Source organism: Eptesicus fuscus, chromosome 4, assembly GCF_027574615.1.
Source record: "Eptesicus fuscus isolate TK198812 chromosome 4, DD_ASM_mEF_20220401, whole genome shotgun sequence".
NCBI classification, from domain to species: domain Eukaryota; kingdom Metazoa; phylum Chordata; class Mammalia; order Chiroptera; family Vespertilionidae; genus Eptesicus; species Eptesicus fuscus.
The window spans coordinates 73,086,892-73,105,031 of record NC_072476.1 but is presented as its reverse complement, the minus strand read 5'-3'; the positions used below and the strand labels follow the sequence as shown (position 1 = coordinate 73,105,031).

Genomic DNA, 18,140 nt, shown 5'->3' with positions numbered 1-18,140 from the left:
ACACACCCCCAACACTGGGGATCACAACCCAGGCATGTGACCTTACTGGGAATTGAACCGTGACCTTCATAAGTCGATGCTCAAATCACTGACCCATACTGGCTGGGCCCATTTAAATAACCTTTTATATTTTTTATAAAGTGCCAGTTCAAGTCTTTGGCTTTTTTTCAAAAATTAAACTTTATGAACTTTTTAAATTGATTTGACAAAAAAAAATGTTATCAAATTATATCTTAACTGGCTACATAGTTAACATGATTAGCTACCTTAGTTATCTTCTTTTTTCACTGTTCTAGGTAAAATCCTGATTCCTCTTTTACCACTGTGGTAAAAGATAAACACCTTCCTCAGATAAAAGAACCTGGCTGAAAACTATAAATTACTGACATCTATTCCCTCATTTCAAGATGACATACATTTTGTTTTGTTAATCCTCATCTGAGGATATATTTTCCATTGCTTTTCTGAAGAGAGTAGAAGGGAGTGCGGGGGAGAGAGATAGAGAGGAAGAGAAGGAGAGAGAGAAACATCAATGTGAGAGACACACATGGATTGGTTGGTACATGCCCTTAGCTGGCAACTGAACCCTGGACCGTTTGGTGCTCCCACTGAAGCTCTAACCACTTAGAAACAACACCGGGTAGGGCTCAAGATGATAGACTTTTAATTAAGTATTTAGGTAACTATGGAAGCACAAAGTGCAGATGTTGACTCTGGTGAATTCAGATTTAAAAAATTGCAGGTAACAAAAACTAACAAAGTTATTTTAAAAGCCCTTTTAAAATTGGTGAATTGTTTTTATTTCAGTACACTAAGAATATTAAAGAGGGTTGATACTTTGTTTTCTTCCTTTGATTCATCGACTATAAAAGTCCTGGTAGTGTAACACTGATTACATTTAGGTGTTTAAAAAAATATATTAACCATGTATGGATTACTGCAAGCAATTTAACCATTAACTCCCACTGTTGGGAACTAAGCAAATTCCTGATCTTAATGAGAAAACATGCAGAGACATAATGATGTTTCTTTGCTGGTTAATAAAGTTCAGTTGTGATCCCATGTACCTGGGTTTTTCTTCAAATTATCTGACAGCCCTGATGACTCTGGCAGCTACTAGATTGCAGCACTTCCCTCAAAAACTAAAACTCTTGAATGTAAAGGAGAATGTAAAATTTGATTCCATCTTCGTCTCTCCGTCAACACTGCATGGTGCATACAGGTAAATGGAGAAATGCTTCTAGTCCACTGATCTCATAAAATTACTTACAAAAAACATACACTAAAAATAGTACTTTAAAAAGTTATATTTACAGTCTTAACCCTTTACAATGAAATCAGATTCAAAATGCAAAGCTGTTTATATGCTAATCATTTATAAAGCAAACAGTACAGAAAGAACCTGTAATATCTGTTAAGAAAATTTTCCTAAAGTATAGTTGATTAAAAATGGCAAACAGAGATAACTGCTTTACATGACCTTGATATTTAAAATGCTAAGAAGTAACAGGTATATTTTGTCACTTAGCTATCCTATCTAATAAATCCTATCTAATGAAAGAGTAATATGCAAATTGACCATCACTCCAACACACAAGATGGCTACTCCCATGTGGTCAAAGATGGAAGCCCCCATGTGGACACAAGATGGCCACCACAAGATGGCTGGCAGGGGAGGGCAGTGGTGGGCGATCAGGCCAGCAGGGGAGGACAGTTGGGGGGGGGGAACCCAGGCCTGGAAGGGAGGGCAGTTGGGGGGGGACCAGGCCTATAGGGGAGGGCAGTTGGGGGGACCCAGGTCAGCAGGGGAGGGCAATTAGGGGTGTCCAGGCCTGCAGGGGAGGGCTATTGGGGGGGGGAACAGGCCGGCAGGGGAGGGCAGTTGGGAGGGGACCAGGTCTGCAGGGGAGGGCAGTTAGGGGCAACCAGTCTGGCAGGGGAGGGCAGTTAGGGGTGACCAGGCTGGCAGGGGAGGGCAGTTAGGGGCAATTGGGGCGGCAGGGGAGCAGTTAGGCGTCTGTCAGGCTGGCAGGCAGAAGTGGTTAGGGGCAATCAGGCAGGTGAGCAGTTGGGAGACAGCAGTCCTGGATTGTGAGAGGGATGTCCGAGATTGGAGAGGGTGCAGGCTGGGCTGAGGGACAACCCTTGCACCGTGCATGAATTTCGTGCACCGGGCCTCTAGTTTTAAAATAGTTTTCTAATGAGGTTATGTCCAATTTAACAAAAAAGAAATGAAGTTGTTAAGTAAAATAAAATTAGAGGGAAAGCACCAAAATCAAGCTGACCCCAAGGTAACATGGGGGGGGGGGGTGTCGCACTTGGAGATTTCATTATGGCAAATAGCAACACAATTTTTAAAAGATCTTTACAATGAGTATTAGGTACATTTAGATGTCTCAACCAATGAGAATCTTTAGGTAAGAAGCTTTTTCACACTCATTTCAAGTAAAATGTCTAAGTTACTTTTGAAGATTGTTTTCTACATTATTTCCTCAGATAGAAATTCTTAAACTTCTCAGGTTGAGAATAAACCTTTCTTCTGAAAGTAGTCAATGGAACTTCACATATGAATTAGTGGGCCTTCACAAAGGATAAGAAATCCACAAACATTAAATTACAAAACATCTTCCCACCACATACAATCAACATCTGTAAAAATTACCATTTGGATTCTTTCTCCCTCATTGTGCATTTTCCTATGACTCATCGTGTATGGATAATTTCCAAAATGTGAGGAAAGTCTGGGTGGCCCATGACCACCAAAATTTCAGAATCTAATAAGGTTGCTCCCTTATGGACATAAAGAAATGTCACGATTACCACAAACTCTGCTAGAGCCAAAAAACTTAACTTTTTCAACGTGATTCCTAAATTTGATAGTGCCAGGAGAGCCTTTCTGCTAGCTTTTTTTTTTTTTTCTGAGGGGTGGTGATGGTGGTGGTGGAACTGATACTGTTGTAATAACCTGGTTATTATTTAACAGCAAAGGAGTAAAAGGAAAGACTATATATAGGCACATCATTGATACAGCTTTGGGAAAAAGCTGCATTTAACATACTCCAAGTCTATTACCCGCTGATTGGTGATGGGGGAAGGTACTAGACAAAGTCAGTTTAGAGGCATGCCCAGTAAGATCTGAGTAACATGGGAGGCTAACTGCGCATTAATCACACCTGGAAACAGGTAATTGGCCAGGATGGCCATGGCCACTGCAAGTGCACAAAACCTAAATATTTACAAAACACATTCAGAGACATAGAAACATGGAACAGACTGATTAATCTCAGAGGGGATGGGGGTGGGTGGGAAGAGATTAAGCAAAGAACTTATGTGTATATATGAATAACCCATGAACACAGATAATAGTGTGGTGAAGGCCTGAGGTGGAAGCAGGCTAGAAGGGTCAATGGGGAAGAAAAGGGGACATGTGTAATACTTTCAACAATAATAATAAATTTAAAAAAGTAAATGATGAAACTATTTTAAAATAACCACAATACCACGATCACACCTAAAAATACCTAATTATTTAATATCAAATATCTCATGTTCAAATGTCTTCAACTAACTTAAGCACCCAAATAAAGTCCAAATGCTGAAATGATATTAAATATCTTTTACTTGGAACAAAACCTGAATATTTAAAATTCTAAACAAAGAAGTGAGCTCTCGCTTTCACACGCTGGCCCTCTTAGGACTCCTGCTGCAGTGGGGCTGTGCTCCCTTTGTGCCAGGAGCTGGGCTCCACACATGGACTAATGGACGTTAATCAGCCCCAAATGCTTATCCACACTTGGCTGCAACATGGAATGGAAACTCTGGACATTAGCCTTATTTCTGACTTGACTGAGCTCCCAGATGCACCTCTTCCAGGACTGGCTTAAGGGGCAGGGGACTCTGGAACCTAAGAAATTTAACTCCATGCCAATAAAGCCTCTTCCCACATTCCATCCTCCCGTGGGGGCTTCTGAAAATGCTTCTTTCAGCAGTGCCCCAAGATCTTGGCTCCCTCAAACAGGGGAGTTTCATCCACCGGCAACAGAAGTAAATTACTTTCATGGTAAGAAAAAACTGGGCCGAAACCGGTTTGGCTCAGTGGACAGAGCATCGGTCTGCGGACTGAAAGGTCCCAGGTTCGATTCCGGTCAAGGGCATGTACATTGGTTGCGGGCACATCTCCGGTGGGGGGTGTGCAGGAGGCAGCTGATCAATGTTTCTCTCTCATCGATGTTTCTAGCTCTCTATCCCTCTCTCTTCCTCTGTGAAAAATCAATAAAATATATTTAAAAAAAAAAAAAAAGAAAAAGAAAAAACTGGGTTAGTCAAAATCACATTTATACTAATAAAACGGTAATATGCTAATTAGACGGGGTGACTGGACATCTTCCGGACATCTGACTTCCTTCCAGACAGTTAGGGGACGACCAGGCTGGCAGGGAGGCAGTTGGGGGGGGGGGATTAAACAGGCTTGCAGGGGGGCAGTTGGGGGGGTGGCCAGGCCGGCAGGGGGGCAGTTGGGGGGTGACCTGGCCAGCAGGGGAGCAGTTGAGGGGCAACCAGACAGGCTGCCAGGGGGGCAGTTGAGGGGTAACCAGGCAGGCTGGCAATTGGGGGGGGGGGGCGGCCAGGCCAGCAGGGGGGCAGTTGGGAGGCAACCAGGCAGGCTGGTAGGCGAGCGGTTAGGAGCCAGCGGTCCTGGATTGTGAGAGGGATGTCTGACTGCCGGTTTAGGCCCACAGGGATTGGGCCTAAACCGGCAGTTGGACACTCCCCAAGGGGTTCCTGATTGAAGAGGGTGCAGGCCGGAATGAGGGACACCCCGCCCCCGTGCACAAATTTTGTGCATCAGGCCTCTAGTGTATTTTAATTGTAAAACATTCTAGGCATAACCCTGACTCTTTTAAATAGTATCAATAGATGACTTATAACATTTCCTTGACAAACTAATTATACAGAAAATATTCACCAAGGTCCTTTGACAATTCAGAGACACACTTTTTTCTTTTTTTTTAAATTTAATAAATCTTTATTGTTCAGATTATTACAGTTGTTTCTCCTTTTCCCCCCCATAGCTCCCCTCCACCTGGTTCTGACCCCACCCTCTGCCCTTACCTCTCCCACACTGTCCTCATCCATAGGTGTACAATTTTTGTCCAGTCTCTTCCCATACCCCGACACCCCTTTCCCCGAGAATTATCAGTTCACTCCCTTTCTATGCCCCTGATTCTATTATATTCACCAGTTTATTCTGTTCATCAGATTTTTTATTCACTTGATTTTTACATTCACTTGTTGATAGATATGTATTTGTTGTTCATAATTTTTATCTTTACTTTTTTCTTCTTCTTCCACTTAAAGAATACCTTTCAGCATTTCATATAATACTGGTTTGGCGGTGATGAACTCCTTTAGCTTTTTCTTATCTGTGAAGCTCTTTATCTGACTTTCAATGGTGAATGATAACTTTGCTGGGTAATCTTGGTTGTAGGTTCTTGCTATTCATCACTTTGAATATTTCTTGCCACTTCTGTCTGGTCTGCATAGTTTCTGTTGAGAAATCAGCTGACAATTGTATGGGTGCTCCCTTGTAGGTAATTACCTGTTTTTCTCTTGCTGCTTTTAATATTCTTTGTCTTTTGCTCTTGGCATTTTAATTATGATGTGTCTTGGTGTGGTCCTCTTTGGATTCCTTTTGTTTGGGGTTCGCATAAAATGGACTTGTAAGTCTATTTCTTTCACCAGGTGGGAGAAGTTTTCTGTCATTATTTCTTCAAATAGGTTTTCAGTATCTTGCTCTCTCTCTTCTTCTGGCACCCCTATAATTTGGATGTTGGTTCGCTTGAAGTTGTCCCAGAGGCTTCTTACGTATCTTCAAATTTTTGGATTCTTTTTTCTTTTCCGGTTGGGTGTTTTTTGCTTCTTTGTATTTCAAATTTTTGACTTGATTCTTGCATTCCTCTAGTCTGCTGTTGGGTCTCTGTATAATATTTTTTATTTCAGTCAGTGTATGTTTAATTTCTAGTTGGTCCTTTTTCATATCCTCGAGGATCTTGTTAAATTTATTAGCCTTTTCTAGGAAATCCTTGAAATACCTTATAACTGTGGTTTTAAACTCTATATCCAGTCGTTTGTTTTCCTACATTTCTTTTGTTTGTGATCTGTTTCTTTGTCTCCGCATTTTCGCTGCTTCCCTGAGTTGGTAGGGTGGCTTTGTTTGCTAGGTGTCCTATATGGCCCAGTGGGTAGGTCTCCCAGTTACCTGAGGTGGACACTCTTGGTGCACCCCTGTGTGGACTGTGTCTACAGCCTTGTTGTAGTTAAGTCTTGATTGTTGTTGGTGTCACTGGGAGGAATTGACCTCCAGGCCAATTGGCTGTGAGGAACTGCTGTGTCTATAATGGAAGAACTGCTGTGCTGGAGACACACTTATGGGGCAGGACTTGTTTCAGTGGGGCTTTGGTGCTCACTGAGTCTGCCTTTTGAATGTGTCACTTATGGATGTGAGTAGTTGAAATTTGGTGTTGTCTCACACTGACCACTAGATACACTAGCTTCTGAATCTCTAATGGGTGCAGGTCAGCTATAGTCTGAGGCCACCCAGCAGGAGCTACAGTGAGAACTACAGTTTTCTCCTCTTTGCTTGGGGTTTGGAGGTTTTGGAGCTGTCTGACCAGAGCTGCAGTTTGTTACGTTAAGCTGCGATAGGGCAGGCCATTTATATGCAATAGCCGCTGCGTGGAGCTTGGGTGGGTTTGTAGATTGTTCGGTGCGGGGTCTCAGGGAGTCACTAGGCTAGGGCGTGGCAAAGAGCAATGGCTGCCAGTCAGCCGTCTCTGCGTCTCCGAGTTTCCAAGTCCCCGTGTCCTGCGCCCCAGTGCAGTAAACAATGATTGCTGCGTACACCACTGCAAGAAAGCCTCCCTCACTTTCCGACCCGATGGCAGACAGTCCAGCTTCTCCCTGTAGGAGTTTGGGTCCCCAGCGTCTCCCGAGAAAATGGAGTTCAGAGTAATTGGGAGCTTGTATCTCCCTCCTGATTGAAAAAAACAACAGCACACCCAGTTGCCAGCCTGGTTCGTGCACCTCCATACCTCCGCAATTCCCACCAGACTCAATGCGCTTTTCTCTTTCCTTCTAGTTGCAGAACTTCCACTCAACCAGGTTTCCCGTGGTTCTGGATGATATTTGTTTTGTCTTTTAGTTGGAGTTTTGATGTGGTTGTGAGAGGCAGCAAGTACAGATGTTCACCTATGCCCCCATCTTGGTTGTTACTCAGCTTTTTCTTTTTAAATAATTTTCACAAACACCATTTCATTGATCTCAAGACAACATGGGTGATGGCAAAGAGATTTAAAAACAAAAAAATTCCATGTCTTAAAAATCATTTATTTAATGTTGCCTTAAATCCAGGAGAAATGTAGAATATGAATGGACTCCACAAAATAAAACCAGCACTATTTCAAAATAAAATTATTGGTCTGATATACTATGTCCCTTTTTATATTTTAAACTGAAATAGATCCTTCAAATTTAAGAATGACCTCAGGAATATCTTTCTTGCACAGGGGCCACTGTCTAATGTCTCACTGAATTGTGCAATTTCTAAAATATTGAGAAAAGTTAAATCATAGAATCATCTTTTAAAATTTTTCTTATAGTGAGCAAGTTATTCTGGAATGAATACCAAGGAGGACAAAACAACAAAGCTACACAAAAAATATAGAACTCTACATTGTATTTTTGTAATTATTCTAACACCAACTATAGAGATTAAAATAAAATAAAACCTTCAAAAATCACATATTTCCCCCCATAAAATCTGTTTTACAATACTGTAAAATTATTTGAACAGGAAATTTTATGTGCTCAATGCTTTGCTGATTACTACAAAGAAGTTGTACAACTGAAACTTTAAGAAGCTTATGGTTTAAAATAAATACAAGAGATATGAAGAACATATAAAAATGAAAATATTGAAATTTAAAAAGCCCATGATTTAAGTCAACAGATACATTTCAAATAAATACATACTTATAGGATGACAGAAGTGCTTGCTGGCCAACAGCTCTGGTTCTTAGGTCAGATAGACCTGGGTCTGAATGCTGGCTCCTTCACTAATTAGCAGTTTGACTTTGGACAAATTACTTAACCTATGTCTCAATTTCCTAATCTGTAAAAATAGGATAATAATGTTAAACTCATTAAGTTTGTGAGACTAAAATGAGATAATGTATATAAAGTGTTTATTACCATATCTGGCATACATCAATTCTCAAAAATGTTAGCTATCATTATCATCATCAGTACATTATTGTTAAAAAGGTCCTGTAAGATAGAACTGCTAGTGTGTGTGTACGAGAGAGAGAGAGAGAGAGAGAGAGAGAGAGAGAGAGAGAGAGAGAAAGTGGACTAGTACATAGATGTTATTATAATGAGCATAAGGGCCTCCTGGAAGGAAAAGAACAGAAACCTTGAACTTCTTTCAAATATTACAAATTACTTAAACCTGTCAGGTAATAGCAAAAAAAAAAAAAAAAAAAAAAAAAAAAAAAGAGAGAGAGACAATGAAAGCCCATCTGATGATATTAGAAGAGAAAATGACAAACCCACTATTCCAAGTGTCCTGTCTAACCACCATAAGGACAGATGGGCCCATGAGGAAGTAACTATGAATTGAATGAGCTGGAATGATGAAAATCCAGGTCAATTTTAAAGTACAACACTCTTGGTTTATCATAACTGGGTTATTTTGCTTGCTTGTTTGTTTTTGTTTGGGGGGAGAGTGCACTGTCATCTTTCCTTCTTTAAGTAACTTACCAGTGTCACACAGCTATTACATAATAGTGCCAGAATTCAATCCCATATTTGTCAGACCCCAGAATCCAGTATTCAAACACCAATTAATACAATGGAATGCTCTTTTTGACAATCCATGGGCAGAAAGATGAGTTCATATGTGTCTTGCATATATATGATAGCAGAAATCAAATAACATACTATAGCCTGCACAAGGTAAACTTATGGAAATTATTTTTAAACATAGAAAGTGAACCAACATAAAACTGAATCCTAAGAAACTAGAAGGTAGTATATATATAGTCTCAGACAAGTTACTTAATTTTAATCTAAACCTCAGTTTTCTCTTCTGTAAAACAATACTTCCTTCATCTCTCAGGACAGTAGGAAGAAAATAAAGCACATGAAGTACAAACAATAACTAGTACTTCATGATCCTCAATAAACAGTAGAGCTCCTATCATCATCATCACCATCATACCTTAACAATTTGACATTAATTTTGAATAGCAATACAGCAATTCATGTTTAAATAGTAAAATTAATAAATTTAGATTCCACATTCAATGTTCGTTAGTGATATTGAAGAATGAATTAGAAAACATCTCACTACCTCCTTATTCCTAAAAGAAAAATGTTGCTGATTACGTTTGGTGATAGCATTTGAATTTTCTCCCTCCATGTATTAGTTTAATAACTCAATTTATTTTTACAATTCACATGCAATTTAAATTTTTACTGATATGTTGCTTAGTTGTCACATATCACATATTTTACATCAAAATTAACTAATTAAGTATTAAGAATATCAATTAACAATGATTCCTTCTTTCTTGTCTATGAATAAACTATCTTTAGAAATTTGAAAGAAAACGTTTACAATGTATCTGGAACTTGCTGCTGACTCTCTTTTCTAAGAACTTAAATTCACCAAAAATCTGTTACCTCAGCTTAAGTCACAGTGCTCTGAAAGAGACCCAAAGATTGTATCTATCTGTTGTTCAAAGACACAAAGAAATCAATAATATGGAAGAGCCTGACTGGTTTGGCTCAGTGGATAGAGCATCACCTGCGGACTGAAGGGTCACAGGTTTGATTCGAGTCAAGGGCATGTATCTTGGTTGCGGGCACATCCCCAATAGGGGGTGTGCAGGAGGCAGCTGATTGATGTTTCTCTCTCATCGATGTTTCTAACTCTCCCTCTCCCTTTCTCTCTGTGAAAAATCAATAAAATATATATAAAAAAATAATAATATGGAAGAAATATATGCTTCATGTATATGTCTTCATTAAAAAAGAAAATACAAACTGGAAGCATGCTAAGAAAAACAAGCAAAATAAAGTGTGCTTAGTTAAACAGAAAAAACATAGTCGTGTAATCTAAAACAACTAAGCCTTTAACAATCATCCCAGTTAAAAAAATAAAAATTGGTTCTACTTAATAACATCTTTAATCATTAAGAGGGCTGGCCCTGATTAAATTCACAAACTAGGCCACTCTCCTTATGTGCACATTTAGCAACTCTCACTGAATGCAGATCTCTTCATTCAGAAACAACATGGTATAATTTAGTTGTAGCTCCAAAGCCCATTCTTTTTTTCCACTATGTCATGAATGGGAAGATATATCAGTCACTGTGGTGTAAGTAACTTTATATATATTATCCCATGTATTCCTTACACACACTAAGAGATGAATTATCATACCAAGGGTCACATATGTTATACTTGGCAGAGGCTGCAGTGTCTGATTCCAGGTAGGCCTGGCTCCAAAGCAGTGAGAATCTGTAATTCTCATCTCTTTTTACTATTATTATATTTTTTATTTTTCATCTCCCTTTGAAATAACAGAAAACTGTTCCCATTTTTAGACTCTTTTCCAAATACAAAGATAATTAAGATTCACAAAATATTTATTTTTTATTATTTTTATTTTAGAAAGAGAAACACTGATGTGAGAGAGTTGTCTCCTGTACTCGCTCTGATTGGGGATCGAACCTGCAACCTGGGTATGTGCCCTCACCGGGAATCGAACCTGTGACCCTTTGGTGCACAGGATGACGCTTCAGCCATTTGAGCCACACCAGCCAGGACCACAAAACTTCAAAAACCAATATAATACTAAAGCTAAAACAGAGATTAAAAGATGGACATCACAGCAAGTTTTCTTTAGGCTGGGAAAAATTCAGAATCAATAATCAGACAATAAAAGCTAGTGTATGATCAATATCAAGAAGAATGTGCCTGTGGTATCCCAGGTCAGACTGGTTTTTCTTGCTTTGTGTGTGTACGTATTTTGCACCTCTCAACCAAAACAGGCGTTTCAACTACAACTCTGTAAAAACCAAATGAACAAGTATAGGCAAGTATGTGAACAAGTGCAAAGTTCCCTTGAAGTTACTCAGGAGTGGCATGGTAAATTTATAACTTTCCTTATTCCTTGGTTTACCATCTCATACTGAATTAACTAATAATGCAGATTTATTAATCATAGCAGAGTCAAAGACTAGCTTTAAATGACAAGAATGTGGCTTATATATTTATATAAAAAAGACATCCTAAAGGTTTATTACCAGATATTTTCATACTTACAAAAAAAATGATTTGCAAATGTTTACACTAAGAATTTACCCAAATGGTTACGATGAGCCTAACATTGGAATTTTAAAATATTAGGGTTTTATCCAATGTTGTTTCAAAAATTCTTTTATCTAGATCATATAAATGGCATTTTTTTTTAAATGGCATTTTTTTTTGAAGCAAATCCTAAATTGGAAAAATCAACATTTCTTTTACTAAAAAGAGCATATTTTGTTTTAGTTAACAATTAAAAATATTTATCACAAAAATGTTCCTTAGAAATAAAAGTATTTCACAAATTTAATTCTGTACTGCTTTAATTTTACCACCCAAACAATGTACAACTTTTCAGTAACACACATTATACATATCTCAAGATGGACAAGTAAAACTGGAGACCCTACCTTGTGCTGTTCGATGGCATCTATCCACTGTTGTCTGTGATCTGGATCCTGAGCACGAAGATACCAAACGCTATCATTTACACTAATATCAAATCGACATTCATCAAAATCATGGGGCTGTAGAGAAAAAAGTAGAAAATGAAAAGCAAAACTAATTATATTCTTAGATTATATTCTTAGAAGTATACTCTACAGCAAAAAACATAAACATAAGCCATTCTGGCTGGTGGGACACACTTGTTATTCTTTTGTTTTCTATTCAAGTAACTTTTTTGTTGTTGTTTTTTTTTTTTTTTTTAATCCTCACCTGAGTATATTTTTTCCATTGATTTTCAGACACAGTGGAAGGGAGGAGGAGAGAGAGAGAGAAAGAGAAAAACATTGCAAGTGACACATTGATTGGTTGCCCCCATATGCGCCCCAAATGGGGCCAGGAATAGAACCTGCAACTGAGGTACAGACCCTTGTACAGAACCTGAGACTCTTCAGTTCACAGGCTGACGCTCTAACCACTAAGCAATCCGGCCAGGGCTCAAGTAATTTTTTGAAGATTCCTCAGATGAAGAGTACAACAAGGGTATATAGTTACCAAACACTAAATTTCATTCACCATTCCTACAAATGAGGTGACACAAACTATAAATATATTTCAAAAAAAGAGTGTTTTTCATCAAATGCTTTTAGTTAGCTAAACTAATAGAAACATTACTGAAAGCACAATTAAAAAAGATTCAAAATAGACCAGCTAGGGTTGCTCAGTGGCTGAATGTCAACCCATGAACCAGGAGGTCAGTTTGATTCCCGGTCAGCGCACATGTCACGTTGCGGGCTCAATCCCTATTAGGGGGTGTGCAGGAGACAGCAGATCATTTTCATCATTCTCATTCATGTTTCTTTTTTAAAATATATTTTATTGATTTTTCACAGAGAGAAAGGGAAAGGGATAGAGAGCTAGAAACATCGATGAGAGAGATACATTGACCAGCTGCCTCCTGCACACCCCCCTCCGGGGATGTGCCCGCAACCAATGTACATGCCCTTGACCGGAATCAAACCTGGGACCTTTCAGCCCGCAGACCGACGCTCTATCCACTGAGCCAAACCGGTTTCAGCTCATTCATGTTTCTATCTCGCTCTCTGAAATCAATAAAAAAGATATTTTTTTATTTAAGAAAAAGGTCCAAAATAAGTCTTAGAAAAGACATTTATTACATTTCCCTGCCTCCATTATTCAAAAGTAAATTCTCATCATAAAGAGTTTGATTTCAATAAATTTTATAAACAAGATATTTTTACATTCTATCACAAAATTGTTAACATTTCCTCCTAAGTATCTCAAATTAACTTCTAGGCTTTTATATGTCTTTGATAGTAACAGTCAGGAGAGCTTTCAATGAAAAGCAAAGATAAAATGAATAATACATCAGACTTACGTTAGATAGTGGAAACTGCCTGCATCAAAACGTAAACACTTAGTGAAAATGTCAACTATTTGGTTTAGTGTTTTACGTTACTCATAAGAATGTATAAAATTAATATCTTAATTTTTTGCCCAATAAATGAATTACAATATTACAGAATCACATCACATATGCCATGTCTTTGTCTACTGGATAGAGTACAGAGAGTCATCAATGTAACAGAAAATTTATTTGCTGAAGAAAATTTACTTTGCCGGTCAACCAGTAGCTCAGGCTTTTATATATACTAGTAGCTCTGCGCATGAATCTGTGTGCCAGTAGCTCACTGCCACCGTCCAGTAGCTCTCCGCCCGCTGTCCCGCCCTCATGTAGCTCCCTCTGCCCCCCATTAATAGCTTGCTGCCCTGCCCCCTCCTGTAGCTCTCCTCTGCCCACTTGTAGCTCGCTGCCTCACCCTCCTGCTGATCCATGAGCTAGTCATTACGCAGTTGGTTGTTACGCTTCATGGTGTAACGACCATTTGCATATTACATCTTTATTATATAGGATAGGTCCTATATAATAAAAGCCTAATATGCAAATTGACCAAACAGTGGAACGTCCGGTTGCTATGACGTGCACTGACCACCAAGGGGCAGATGCTCAATGCAGAAGCTGCCTCCTGGTGGTCAGTGCACTTCCACAGGGGGAGCACTGCTCAGCCAGAAGCTGGGCTCACAGCTGGTGAGCGCAGCGGCGGTGGCGGGAGCTTCTCCCACCTCCGCTGCATTGCTAAGGAGCAGCGAGCCAAGCAGTAAGGAGCAGTGAGCAGGTGGGTGGTACGGAGCGAGGGATCCCAGACTGCAAGAGGGCGCAGGCTGGGCTGAAGGACCCCCACCCCTGTCAGTGCTTGAATTTCGTGCACCGGGCCTCTAGTTTGTTTATCCTATCTAATAATAGACAAATATGCAAATTGACCATACCTCCGACACAACACAAGCCACGCCCACCATCCAATCAGAGTGAGTATGCAAATTAACCCAAACCAAGATGGCTACAGCCACAGAGAGCAAGGTTTCCTAGGTAACAGAGGAAACCAAGCTTTCCACCTGCCCTTGCCAGGCCTAAGCCTCCACTCAAGCTACAAAGTTTCAATTATAGAAGGTAAACAAATTCAAACAAATGGTGGCAGAATGGAGCTTGAGAGAGCAGGCCAGGGTTGCCGCCGGCAACAGGGGAAGCAAAGCTTTTTCTGCACACCCTGGCAGGGCCCACCCACTTAAGGCAACAAAGTTTCAATTATAACCCCAACACAAATGGCTACGGGCCTTGGAGGGAGCCCCAGGCTTGGCTCTGCTCCAGGCTACAAAGTTTCAATTGTAGAAGGAAAATAAATTCCAGATACCAGGGCCTTCGCTTGCATTGCCAGGGGGCATGGCCGGCCTGCAAACCACCACAGGCCCCTCGCTCAGGCCGCGCCACACCCCAAGGGAACCCCCACCTGATCCGAGACGCCCTTCAGGGCAAACCAGCTGCCCCCCACCCCTGTACCAGGCCTCTATCCTATCTAATAAAAGAGTACTATGCAGATTGATCATCACTGCAACACACAATATAGCTGCCCCCATGTGGTCAAAGATCCTGCCCCCATGTGGACACAAGATGGCCACCACAAGATGGCCAGCAGGAGAGGGCAGCTGGGAGGCACCCGGCCTGCAAGGGAGGGCAGTTGAGAAGGACCAGGCCTGCAATGGAGGGCAGTTGAAGGTGATCAATCCTGCAGGAGAGGGCAGTTAGGGGTAACCAGGCTGGCAGAGGAGGAAAGTTGGGGGCAAACAGGCTGGCAGCAGAGTGGTTAGGGGGTGATCAGGCTGGCAGGCAGAAGCGGTTAGGGGCAATCAGGAAGGCAGGCAGGCAAGCAGTTGGGAGCCAGCAGTTCTGGATTGTGAGAGGGATGTCCGACTGCCCGTTTAACCCTCGAGGGGTCCCAGATTGGAGAGGGTACAGGCTGGGCTGAGGGACAACCCCCCTCCGTGCACAAATTTCGTGCACCGGGCCTCTAGTGTGTGTGTGTGTGTGTGTGTGTGTGTGTGTGTGTGTGTGTGTATACATATATATATATAAAAAATGTATGTATATGTATGTATGTAGAGATATAGATAGATAGATGGTAGGAGGTAGTGTGTGTTAAAACGATGCAAAAGGAAAAAAAACAGTGCATAACCTGTTCAATAATTAGCAACACAGAAATATATAAAAGACATTTAATACCCATAAATACAATTACTATAAATTTAACTTAATGCCAAATATTCAGAAATCTTAGGAATAGAGTTCAGTAATTAAGAAAGCTTCTTGGAAGAAGGGAAGCATATATACTATCTGAAGAACAAAGCAAAAATTTAATCAGTTTACTGTCCTAAGTAGCCCAAGGATCTGCTTTCATTCACTATAATATTGTCTGCCTTTTTAATAAATTTATGTAAATAGAACCAGATAGTACATATTTCTTTATGCTTCACTGTTTTTATTCAGTATAACAATTTCAAGACTCATCCATTTTGTTGTGTCTCACCAGTAAATTACTAATACTCAGTAGGTGGAAATGGGGCTAAAAAGAGGGCAGGGAGTGTATATAGGATACAGCAATAGTTTTTCTTTAGAAAAAATATAGTAGAATTAAATTTTCTATTCAGTTGTACTTCCATGATACTACATCTCACTCAACCGGAACTGTGGTACTACCAAAATTCATCCTAGCATATTCTTTAAAATTCTTTAGATTATTTCTTAAAATTTCTGAGTTTTCCTGATATTTAATTGTTTACCCCCATAACCTGATCATAATGGTATATATCTCAGATAAGTTCACAGAAGTTCATTTCAATAATAATGTCTAATAACTACAAAAAAAAAAAAAAGCTGAACAGAATACCTACTCCATGGATTATACAGCAATTTTAATAAAGTTAGTGTATGAAAGAAAGATTAATAGTAACTATCTTTTAAATTGTATGATTAGAACTAATTGCCTTAATTTGTTTGCCTATACTACATTTTCTATAAATCACATATAATACTTTTGTTAAAGGACAAAAGTGATGACATAAATGTGGAAGGAGTTTGTAGAGTTGAAAAATCACCATTTTGTCAATTATAGAAAAGATTGGGTGGGGTAGGCATCATAAATAGTTGAAAAATCAAAAGGCCCTCTTCCCTGATCTCCATACTTTCACTCAGTTGCCTCCTCTATTATTTTCTCTTAAATGCCTATGATGCATCTCAATATATCTAAAACTGATCTGATATGTCTCCCTCCCCAAACTTCTCCTCTCACAGGCTTTTGAACTTTCGGAAATGGTAACTACCAACTGCTTAGATCTGAAATCATCTGACTCATTTCTCACACCCTATAAGGAATCTACAAGCAAATCTGCAAGTCTTGTCAGCTCTATCTTCAAAATGAATCTGGAATCCAATCATTTCTCATAATCTCTACCGTTACTACTCTGGTCCAAGCCACTATCATCTTTCACTTGAATTATCTGCAATAACCCCCTAAGGCTGTCTGATTCTGTTTTCCTACTTCCATCCCTGCAGTTGTGACTCACATTATATTTCTACTGAACAATCATGATCTAAACCATTCATTTTATTTTTCTATGTAAATAACCAACCAATGATACATTTATGAACACCTATGATTTACCAAGCACTATTCAAGGCACCGAGAATACAATGCTGAGGATGAACTGCTATGATCCTTAACTTTGCAGAGATCACATTGACCAAATAATTACACACAAAATGTAAAACTTCAAATATAACAAGCCATAGTTAAGAAAGGTACACCATGTTGAGAAAGCCTATAATAAAAGGAAGTAACCTAATCAGGGGAAGGCCTCCAAAAAATAATACTTCAGCCAAGGGAAGGATGAAATGAAATGAACAAAGAAGGAAAGAAAGGAAAACATTCAGCATGTAACCTGGTTGGAGTGGCTCAGTTGATTGAGCATCCTCCTGTACACCAAAAGGCTGCTGGTTCAATTCCCGATCAGGGAAAATACCTGGGTTGCAGGTTCAATTCCCAGTTGGGGCACATAGGTTAGGCCCCTGGTCGGCAAAATTGCGGCTCACGAGCCACATTCGGCTCTTTGGCCCCTTGAGTGTGGCTCTTCCACAAAATACCATGGCCTGGGCAAGTGTATTTTGAAGAAGTGGTGTGAGAAGAAGTTTAAGTTTAAAAAATTTGGCTTTCAAAAGAAATTTCAATCGTTGTACTGTTGATATTTGGCTCTGTTGACTAATGAGTTTACCGACCACTGGGTTAGTCAACCAATCAATGTTTCACTCTCTCCCTTTCTCTCTCTAAGCAAGAACTGGGGGGTTGGCGGGGGGGGGGGGAGAATGCATGTAAAAATCTAGGGGCCCAGCCGGTGTGGCTCAGTGGTTGAACGGGGAGGTCATGGGGGCATGCAGGAGGCAGCTGATCAATGATTCTCTCATCAATGGTGTATCTTTTTCTTTTCTTTCTTTTTTTTTTTTTTAATAATCCTCACCCGAGGATATTATTCCATTGATTTTTAGTGAGTGGAAGAGAGAGGAAAGACAGAGAGAAACATTGATGTGAGAGAAACACATCAGTTGGATGCCTCCTGCATGAGCCCTGACCAAAACCCAAGTTGGGAAATAGCCTGCAACCAAGGTACGTGTCTTGACTGGAATCAAACCTGGGACCCTTTGGTCTGCAGGCTGATGCTCTATCCACTGAACCAAACTGGCTAGGGTTCATCAATGATGCTTCTATCTCTCTCTCCTTTGAAATCAATAAAAATATATTAAAAAAAAAAGATCTAGGGCAGGAAAGAGCAAGCCTAGGTAAGATCCCGAAAGAGATATATAGCATGACTGGAGGTGACACAGTGAGAGGGAGTCTGCTGGAGATGAGAGTTAGGAAGGC

At 39.9% G+C, this 18,140-nt stretch overlaps 1 protein-coding gene across 2 annotated transcripts in view; it reads right to left on the bottom strand.

Annotated features, from left to right (window-relative positions):
* Positions 1-18,140, bottom strand: part of CERT1 (ceramide transporter 1) — a 97,198-nt gene that overhangs the window by 67,645 nt on the left and 11,413 nt on the right. For both annotated transcript variants that reach the window (XM_054715166.1, XM_054715167.1), the window contains exon 4: positions 11,781-11,897. In XM_054715166.1, the coding sequence (XP_054571141.1) occupies positions 11,781-11,897 (117 nt within the window). The remainder of the gene's footprint in view (positions 1-11,780; positions 11,898-18,140) is intronic.